At 47.0% G+C, this 10,595-nt stretch overlaps 1 protein-coding gene across 1 annotated transcript in view; it reads left to right on the top strand.

The window, feature by feature from the left end:
• Window positions 1-618: 618 nt before the first annotated feature.
• The window catches only part of MTNR1B (melatonin receptor 1B), a 43,150-nt gene continuing 33,173 nt past the window's right edge, over window positions 619-10,595 (top strand). Inside the window, exon 1 of the mRNA XM_083737113.1 lies at window positions 619-1,133. Coding sequence (XP_083593239.1) covers window positions 854-1,133 — 280 coding nt within the window. The 5' untranslated portion in view covers window positions 619-853. The remainder of the gene's footprint in view (window positions 1,134-10,595) is intronic.

Genomic DNA, 10,595 nt, shown 5'->3' with positions numbered 1-10,595 from the left:
ATACACAAGCATGCATTTGAAGCACCCACACGCCCCAATAATCCTGGGAACTATAGTTTGCTAAGGGTGCCGGGAAACAGCTCTGTAAGGGATAAAATGCAGCTCCCGGGATTCTTGGGGAGCGGCGTGCGCTTGGAACACGTGCAGCCGCCACCAATTTCTCTCCTATTTCTTTGCAGCGTTTTCCAAAATAGCGCGCATCTGCCAACAATGAGAACAATTGGGATTTTCAGTCCCGCCGTTGCTCCCCTCCCAGTCCTCCTGGACACTTCTTCCCTTCCGCGCACCAAAACGCGTGCTGCTCTCCTCCTCCTCCTCCTCCGTCCGCGTTTCCACACAGCTAATCCGGTGAGTAATCGGCGTGTGTCACTCCGTGTCGGCGTGCAAGGGACGAGGGACACCTTCCCACCCGCGCGCCTTACCTCTCCCGAAGCTGCAGGCGAACTGAAAGGCAGCGAAGAAAAAGTTCCCTCCGCAGCCTGGCAGGCCCCGCCTACGTGGGGGCGGGGGCGGGGCCAGGACGCCAGTGGGCTGGGCCTAGCGCCTTGACCCCTCCTCCCACTCCCCTGGGTCCCCTTTTCCCTTACCGGAGTCGAACGAGAGGGGGCGGAGATTGGGCTGAAGCCCCGCCTCCTTTCCTTTTTTTTAACAAAAGAGCCAAGTGCGAGGGGCGGAGCCTGGCGAGTGGGAAGCCGTCTATTAAAACCCTTGGCGCTGGCGGGAGCCGGGCAGTCACCGGAGGCAGCGCACCTGGGACGGGGCAAGGAGAGGAGGGGAAGTCCCGGAGGCGCCTCTTTCCGATGCGAGCAGAGGGAGCGCAGCGAGGGCCGGGCTGGGGGCGCAGGGGTCCGCGATGCTGGAGAATGGCTCCTTAAGGAACTGCTGCGGGCTGGGCGGCCGAGGGGGCTTCGGCTTCTCCCAGCGAGGGGAGGCCGAGGCGGCGGCGGATGCAGAAGCGGAGGCGGCCGGAGGAGAAGCAGCCGCAGGGGCGGCTGCTGGGGCAGCAGACCCCCGGCCGGGCTGGGTAGTCGCGGCGCTGTCCAGCGTGCTGATCTTCACCACCGTGGTGGATATCGCGGGCAGCCTGCTGGTCATTATCTCGGTGTTCAAGAACCGCAAGCTCAGGAATTCAGGTAACAGGAGGACGCGCGCGGGTGCGTAAAGTGAGCGCGTGCGGGGCAGGGCTTGAGCCCTTTGCGCGCGTCCCAGCACCGATGGGACGGGGAGAGGGTTTGCGCATGGCGTTGTGCAGCCTTATTTTGGGGATGAGAGGTTCTGGCTGCTTTTGACAGGCTGAGAGAGCAGTTGTGCGGGTGGCGATTTGCCTCCAGGGATCGATCCCTTCTTACTTCTCTTCTGGAACACAGAGGGAGAAAGTATGCAGAACCACCGGAGCCTGCCAAAAGTTTGCTCGCTTGTTTATTTAAGATACATTGCACACTGCTAACCGCCCAAATAGAACCTGACTCTCCACCTCGGATCTTATCCTAATACAATCCCATACTTCTAAAGGAATACTGGATTCCACCGTGCTCCCCGTTTTTACTTTCTGAAGTCCCAAGAGTCAAACCTCCCTCGAAGTCCCACAAGCCTCTATCTGGATCAGACCAAAAGGTCTAGTTAGTCCAGAATCCTTTTTCCAAGAGTGGCCAACTAGATTCCTAAAGGAAGCTCACTAGCAAAGCTTAAAGGCTGTAGACCCCCTTTCCTTGCTCCCTGGCAATGTCTGATCAGTGGTCTACTCTCATAGAGTCTCCATTTAAGTTCCCTAGCGAATAACTATTGATAGATCCATCTACTGTCATTCGACCTTAACTTGCAAACAGTCCAGCTTCGTTCTGTGTTGTACTTTGTCAGCCCTAAAAGCTACAGGGCGCACACTGTGATTCTGCAACTTTGCAATGAACTTGACTGAACTGTTGTGCCACAACTATGCTGCGTCCAGCATTGCTATGATATGAACCTCAACACTATTCGAGACCTTCTGTTGATCTTTATACCTATGCAACGCATTGAACTGAGGGACCGTCCTCTCTCTACCCTGGTCCCAGTTTGCACATAATCAAGCTGTGTTGGACATGTTCCCTTCCAATATACCTGCCTGAAGATCAATACATGCTCTAGATACAAATCTTATCGAGTTCACACACGGAGGGGGTGGGGGCGAAAGAGACCGGGGGAGTGGGTTGCTGTCACACAATTCTTACCAGATCTACTTAGAAATAAGTTCTACTGGCTATAAACAGTTTTATTTCCTTTTGTGTGAGTTATCATTCCATCCTTGTTGCAGTCTCCTGAAGTAACCCTAAAACTGTTTGCCAGGAAGTAAGCCCCATTGCTCTCAATGGCACATAGCAGCCAAGCTTATATATCTGGTTGTCAAGTTCACACCGTGCTCACCTACCATCTGCAATAGCAAACAGAGTTAAGCTGCTTTGAAATCCTGTTGGCTTCAGGAGGATAGAGTTAAACACAATGTTGAACTCTCCCATTAAACGCAGTGGATCTTAAACATGCTTAGGCTGGGCCGGATTGTGCCCAGTGGTTGCCAATTTTGTGTTGCATTTTTCAATAGCCTTGGTCATTTTATGAATGGTGGGATTAAAGCAGGGAAGCTCTCCGTAGTTTAGTGCTTAGATCCCGTGGGAAACTGACAGCAATTCATTTCCTGCAGTGTTTGCAAAACTCTCCCCCTGTGGGGAGTTCTTCTTAACTGCAGGCTGTCGGAATGAATGGAAATCTGTGAGCTTTTCAGCACTCCGTGGTAGACGGACTGGACAGCTCCAGCACTTGTGACCTCACCCATATTGAATGGGGAGCGTGAAGGAGCTGAAGATGGGGATGACACCCCCCCCCCCCGTTTTAGGAGAGCTTTGTAAAAGTAGGTTAGATAGGTGGTGGGAATCTCCATTTCAGTGTGGTGTAGTGGTTAAGAGCGGTAGTCTCCTAATCTGGGGAACCGGGTTCGCGTCTCCGCTCCTCCACATGCAGCTGCTGGGTGACCTTGGGCCAGTCACACTTCTGTGAAGTTTCTCAGCCCCACTGACCTCACAGAGTGTTTGTTGTGGGGGAGGAAGGGAAAGGAGACTGTTAGCCGCTTTGAGACTCCTGAAGGGGAGTGAAAGGCGGGATATCAAATCCAAACTCTTCTTCTTCTTCTTCTTCTTCTTCTTCTTCTTCTTCTTCTTCTTCTTCATCCTTAAAGGAGACGAAATGGCTTCACTTTTACTTTGTTGGTGTCAATAAATCTCAGAGAGGAGCTCTCTTCAAATATCCACAGAGCTGTCACTCGGAAGATGACGGAGCTGGATTGTTCTTTCGTTGCTCCGGAGGGCTGGACTAGAAACGATGTAAGGAAGCAGATTTGAATTAAACATTAGGAGAAGCTTCCTAATGATAAGAGCCATTTGGCTATGGAACAGTCTTCCTCGGGAGGTGGTAAGCAGAGGTTGGCCGGCCACCTGTCAATGATGTCACTGGATCCTCCATTGCAGATTCTGCATTGAACAAGGGGTTCGCCTAAATGGCCTCTATGGTGCCTTACAGCTCCACGATCCTAAGCTTCTGTGCTTATTCTATTACAGCAAACACAGAAAGAATATCTGGGATGCCACACGACCAACGGATTTAACATATTGTTGGGGCATTCCTCTTGCCGCAATGTATGTATCTGCTAGGCTGTAAACGGTCCAAAGACTCTCTCTTGTCTGTGGGGTCGGTGGGATGCGTGCTCTGTTGATGGGTAGTAAGAGAGAGCTGACAGCAGTGTGGTGTAGTGGGTGGAGTGTTGGACTTAGTCTGGGTGAATCTGGGTTCAAATCTACATTCTCTTACAGAGTAGATTAAGTAACAGTGGGTCAGAGCACATCCCTCAGCCAAACCTCCCTCAAAGTGTCGCAAAAATGGAGGGGGACACAGATTGCGGGCACTTTCTGAGCTCATTGGAAGAAGGATGGGATAAAAACATTGGGTGGGCAACAGGCACTCAGCATATGCTCTGGGACACTCTCATCTTCTCTTTCATCATATGTTATGGGGTTGGTTCCAGGCATTGGAAGAAGATGCCAGGGCCAGGGACAAGTTAGCTTTTGCTTATTTGTTATAGCTATACAGTGGCACCTCGGGTTACATACGCTTCAGGTTACAGACTCCGCTAACCCAGAAATATTACCTCGGGTTAAAAACTTTGCTTCAGGATAAGAACAGAAATCATGCTCCGGCAGCGCGGCAGCAGCAGGAGGCCCCATTAGCTAAAGTGGTGCTTCATGTTAAGAACAGTTTCAGGTTAAGAACAGACCTCTGGAACGAATTAAGTTCTTAACCCGAGGTACCACTGTATAGATGTAGAGTAGATGAGAGCATTTCCTGAGTGCCTGTTGCTCACTCAGTGGTGAATAACTGTATAACGTGCCTCCACATATCAGGGACTAGAATTGAAGTCTGAAGAGGATGGCATTTTGAGGGAGATCAGAGTCCCAGAAGAATCTCTTTCTCTAGAAATAGTGTGCCATATCTTAAACACTGCCAAGTGAATAACAAAGTCTTAGGAAGAAGTCACTCTCTTGGAAGTGGTGTGGACCTTCCAGTTCAGCACATGTTGCTAGCTTGAACTAAACTGGGTGCCTGTAAGGTTTGTTTTACAATGAAGGATCTTGGGCGGTATTAGGGGATGGCAAAGGGAGGCAATGGGTGGGGGCATACATCCACTTCTTTTGCAAAATATTTCCCATGAAGAGAGTGTACCTAAAGATCATGAAGGATCTTGGCATTTGAATCACTGAACTGAAATGTAATGTGAAGTCTATAACTTGGTCCCTAACAGAACTGGCTTATCTTGCAGCCAAAATGGGAGTAACCTTTGTCCATCTACACGTTGCTTAACAATAGTTCATCTCTGACCATCTGGTCTATGGATTGGAGCTGATGGGAGTCAAGTCCAGCAACAGATCAGGACTGACCACAGTCCCATCCTTGCCTTCCAGAGGATTGAGACAACATATGTATTTGAATACCCAGACAACCAGTTTCCTCCATCATTGAAATAAACACATATTCTTCTCCAATTTACCTTGAATTCATTTTCCTCTGTTTTTTCCCCCACGTAGAATTTTAGATTGTAAGCTATTTGCGGGCAGAAAACTACTCCTGTTGTTATCTGTAAAGAACCAGCCATGCTGAAGTTACTATCAATGAACTGACAATATCCCCCACCAATTCATCACCCTGCTGGGGGCAAAAAATGGGGGGGCATCTTTAATAATTTGGACTGGCACATTTTCCAAAAGATTTTGAGAGGTTGTGAAGCAGTAGCACATTAAGAAGCTCACTTGGTGGCTGCCATGGCCTGCTGTGACCTCATCCCTTAATGCCTCATATGTGATATTGCCAGTGGGGGCTGTGTTTGTTGGAGGGGGGATTAGTCAGTTGGTTCTTGTTCTTGTTTTTATTAAGTACAGTCATAAAAAGGTAAAAGGTAAAGGTACCCCTGCCCGTACGGGCCAGTCTTGACAGACTCTGGGGTTGTGCGCCCATCTCACTCTAGAGGCCAGGAGCCAGCGCTGTCCGGAGACACTTCCGGGTCACGTGGCCAGCGTGACAAAGCTGCATCTGGCGAGCCAGAGCCGCACACGGAAACGCCTTTTACCTTCCCGCTGGTAAGCGGTCCCTATTTATCTACTTGCACCCGGAGGTGCTTTCGAACTGCTAGGTTGGCAGGCGCTGGGACCGAGCAGCGGGAGCGCACCCCGCCGCAGGGATTCGAACCGCTGACCTTTCGATCGGCAAGTCCTAGGCGCTGAGGCTTTAACCCACAGCGCCACCTGCGTCCCTCAAGTACAGTCATACCTCGGGTTAAAGTAGCTTCAGGTTGAGCGTTTTCAGGTTGTGTTCTGTGACGACCTAGAAGTAATGGAATGGGTTACTTCCAGGTTTCGCCGCTCGTGCATGCACAAACGCTCAAAATACATCACGTGCATGCGCAGAAGCGGCGAATTGTGACCTGCTCAGATGCAGGTTGTGTTCTGCTCAGGATGCGAAAGGGGTCTGGAACGAATCCCGTTCGCATCCAGAGGTACCACTTTACAGTGGAACCTCAGGTTACATACGCTTCAGGTCACATACGCTTCAGGTTACAGATGCCGCTAACCCAGAAATAGTGCTTCAGGTTAAGAACTTTGCTCTAGGATATGAACAGAAATCATGCTCTTGTGGTGCGGCAGCAGCAGGAGGCCCCATTAGCTAAAGTGGTGCTTCAGGTTAAGAACAGTTTCAGGTTAAGTACGGACCTCCGGAACGAATTAAGTACTTAACCCAAGGTACCACTGTACTTTGTGTTTTTATGATGAGAAGCTGACAAAGGGCGGTGTACAAATTTAATAAATAAATTAAATAATAAAGACAGTGATCCACAGGAAACCCGACTGCCATTTGCTCCAGCCGAGCTCTGAAGAGCAGTTTTCGTCAAGGTGAAAGCAGTAGAAGAACAAGAGGGTGTTTGGATAAGCCCATTGTCTACAAAGACTTGCAGCAGTTCGGTGAGGTTTCAGATAGGAGTTTCTCCCAGCTGTACCTAGGGATGTACCTGGGACCTTCTTCTTATGAAGCAGATGCACTACCATTGAGCTAGTGGGACGCAGGTGGCACTGTGGTCTAAACCACTGAGCCTCTTGGGCTTGCTGATCAAAAGGTTGGCAGTTCGAATCCCCATGATGGGGTAAGCTCCCATTGCTCGGTACCAGCTCCTGCCAACCCAGCAGTTCGAAAGCACACCAGTGCAAGTAGATAAATAAGTACTGCTGCGGCTGGAAGGTAAACAGCGTTTCTGTGCACTCTGGTTTCTGTCACGGTGTTCCATTGCGCCAGAAGCAGTTTAGTCATGCTGGTCACAGGACCCGAAAGCTGTCTGTGGACAAACGCCAGCTCCCTCGGCCTGAAAGCGAGATGAGCGCCGCAGCTGCCTAGTCACCTTTGACTGGACTTAACCGTCCAGGGGTCCTTTACCACTGAGCTACATTTTTCCATGGAGACCGCATAAAACAGCACCGTGGGGACTGAACCTGCTGAGCTCCCCTGGAATACTGACTGAGTGTTGCAAGGGAGAAAATCTGAGCCCTGGGTAGGAGAGGAAATTGAATGGTGTGACTGGAGAATAAGCGTGGAAGGGGAAGCACATTGCTGTTAAAAAAAAGGGTATGAGACAACCATCTCTTTATCTTGGAGAGGTCATTTTCTGGTCCACCCTTGAGAAGGTTTATTTTTAAACATCCCAAGGATGGAGGTGAGAGTTCTCTGCAGAAATCAATGGCGAAATCAAAGGTTTTAATGTAGCTCGCTGTTCCTAAAGGTGGAGATGAGGTGTGACTGAGTCTAGCTTTCCTGCAGACATTCAGCCCAGAAGTGAGGCTAAAATAGGAAAGTGGAGAAGGGACCTGGTTTACACATGATAGCAGGATGAGGCCGTAGAGTCTTGAGCAGTGTTAGAAATTGGGATAGAAAAGCTGGGAGCCAAATGGCTCCTGGGACCTGTGTTGTGGGCACCAAAACAGGATATCTGGTTGCCATTGGGGGCAGCAGCACATTTTATTTATTATTTTGATAAGCATGAACTAATACGCAATTCACATAAGTGACACATTGTTAATACCACATTTTTAACATAAATTGTTTTTTTTAAAAAAAATATTTATTAAGATTTTCAAATTCAAATGCATTAATAATAAACAACATTATTTATATCATAGCATAATTTCATCACTTCTTTGGACTCCCTCACGTCTCCCGCTCTCACTTGCATCGTTAAAAAAGGTTTTTCTAAGCAAATTACCATCTTGTTTACAATCTTATATCCGCTCATTTAAAATAGAATCTAGCAGTTCTCCAAAAAAATTATATTTTCCTTAATCTCACTTATCGTCAAATTCGAGTCTAATTCAATGGTAGGCAATTATTTGTGATCTAGCATCCTTCTTAACATTCAACCAAATTACAATATTTTTGTAGATAGATCTTAAATTTCTTCCAGTCTTCTTCAACCCTCTCTTCTCCCAGGTCTCGGATTCTGCCAGTCATCTCGGCCAGTTCCATATAGTCCATCAGCTGCATCTGCCACTCTTCCAGCGTGGGTAGATCTTGAGTTTTCCAACTCTTAGCGATGAGTATCCTTGCTGCCGTTGTTGCATACATAAAGAATGTTCTGTCCTTCTTTAACACCTTCTGGCCGACAATGCCCAGAAGGAAGGCCTCTGGTTTCTTAGTAAAGGTATACTTGAATACCTTTTTCAACTCATTATATATCATTTCCCAGAAGGCCTTCACTTTAGGGCAAGTCCACCAGAGGTGAAAGAATGTTCCTTCATTTTCTTTACATTTCCAACACTTATTATCAGACAAATGGTATATTTTGGGAAGTTTAACTGGGGTCATGTACCATCTATATATCATTTTCATTACATTTTCCTTCAGAGCATTACATGCAGTGAAGTTCAACCCAGTGGTCCACAACCTTTCCCAGTCCTCAAACATAATGTTATGCCCAATGTCCTGAGCCCACTTTATCATAGCCCATTTAACCATTTCGTCTTGTGTATTCCATTTTAACAGCAGGTTATACATTCTTGATAATACCTTAGTCTTTGGTTCTAACAATTCTGTTTCCAACTTCGATTTCTCCACCTGGAACCCTAACTTTTTATCATTTTTAAAGACTTCTTTAATCTGTGCGTAGTGTAACCAGTCTCGCACTTTATCCTTCATTTTCTCCAAACTCTGCAATTTCCAATTGTCTCCATCTTTTTCTAATATTTCCCAATATTTTGGCCAATTGGCCTCGATATTGGGTCTTTTTCGGGCCTTAGCTTCCAGAGGTGAAAGCCACCTCGGAGTTTTATTTTCCAATAAGTCTTTGTATTTTATCCAGACATTAAATACTGCTTTCCTGACAATATGGTTCTTAAAGGCCTTGTTGCTCTTAACCTTATCATACCATAGGTATGCATGCCAACCAAAAGCATTATTAAAACCTTCCAGGTCCAATACATCAGTGTCTTCGAGAAGTAGCCAGTCTTTCAGCCAGCAGAAAGCTGTGGCTTCATAGTACAACTTTAGGTCTGGCAGGGCAAAGCCCCCTCTTTCTTTCACGTCATTTAATATCTTATACTTAATTCTGGGCTTTTTGCCCTGCCAGACAAATTTAGAGATGTCTCTCTGCCACTTCCGGAAGCACTCCGTTGATTTTTTTAACATAAATTGTTGGTGCTTGTTAAATATTGTGTTTACAATAAAAAATATTGGTACTGCAGTTTTCTTTTTTTAAAATAACTTTTTATTCAAAATTAAAACAAAACATATTATCCAGAAACATATCATCCTTATTTCCACCCCATTTTTCCTCCCTCCCCCTCCCTCCCCCCACAGAACCCACCCCCCACCCCCCGACTTCCCTCAGTTCCAGTCTTTGATTTCTCTAGAAATGCTATTTTCTGCATGTTAGTCAGTTGTATAGATCCTCAAACTATTTAGCTGATTATTATCAATAAAAAGTTTGTGAATGTTTATTCAAAACCAGCCAAGGAGTCCAGTTCGCTTTGTTGTGTCTTCAAATACTTTGTAAAGGGTTCCCATTCATCTTTAAAGTCACAGTTATCCTTGTCCCGTAGCTTGTATGTTAGTTCTGCCAGTTCTGGTACTGCAGTTTTCAAAACACTCTTACTCTTTATTGTTAAACTCCCTAACATATTGTCTATCAAAGCACAGACATTTCAGTAATCCTGGAGTGTCAGCCAGGCACAGAAAATGGCACCCAGACTTTTTGAGGCGATCGCAAACGGAGAATCTTTAGATGCCAAATGCACCTGGCTCCCTGCTAATTTCGAACCCTGGTCCTGAGGTGAGTGGAAGGCACCATATTAGCAGGCCCTTAGCTATAATGTCATATCATATATCATATCATAACATCATATCATATCATTGGTTTAAAGAGGAATGCGGAACAGCCAGAACATAAACACAAAGGACTTAATATGCTTAAAATTAATCAACTGTTGTTACTGCACAGAGGGCATTTCCTTTGGCAAGATCTGCAAGGATGAGTAGATCTCTGGATCAGCCAAATGATCCCCAGCTCAGCCAGCATTAAGTTTCCAACTCTTGCTCAGTCAAAGATACAGTGGTACCTCAGGTTACAGACAGGCCCTTCAGGTTACAGACTCCGCTAACCCAGAAATACAGTGATACCTCTGGTTAAGTACTTAATTCGTTCCGGAGGTCCGTCCTTAACCTGAATGTTCTTAACCTGAGGTACCACTTTAACTAATGGGGCCTCCCACTGCTGCCGCGCCGCCATCGTGCGATTTCTGTTCTCATCCTGAAGCAAAGTTCTTAACCTGAGGTACTATTTCTGGGTTAGCGGAGTCTGTAACCTGAAGCGTGTGCAACCTGAAGCGTCTGTACCCTGAGGTACTACTGTAGTACCTCGGGTTAAGAACTTTGCTTCAGGATGAAAACAGAAATTGTGTTCCGATGGCACGGTGGCAACAGGAGGCCCCATTAGCTAAAGTGGTACCTCAGGTAAAGACCAGTTTCAGGTTAAGAATGGACCT

This window comes from Podarcis gaigeae (genome assembly GCF_964106915.1).
Source record: "Podarcis gaigeae genome assembly, chromosome: 4".
Classification (NCBI taxonomy): Eukaryota; Metazoa; Chordata; class Lepidosauria; order Squamata; family Lacertidae; genus Podarcis; species Podarcis gaigeae.
This window is presented reverse-complemented; position numbering and strand designations above follow the sequence as displayed.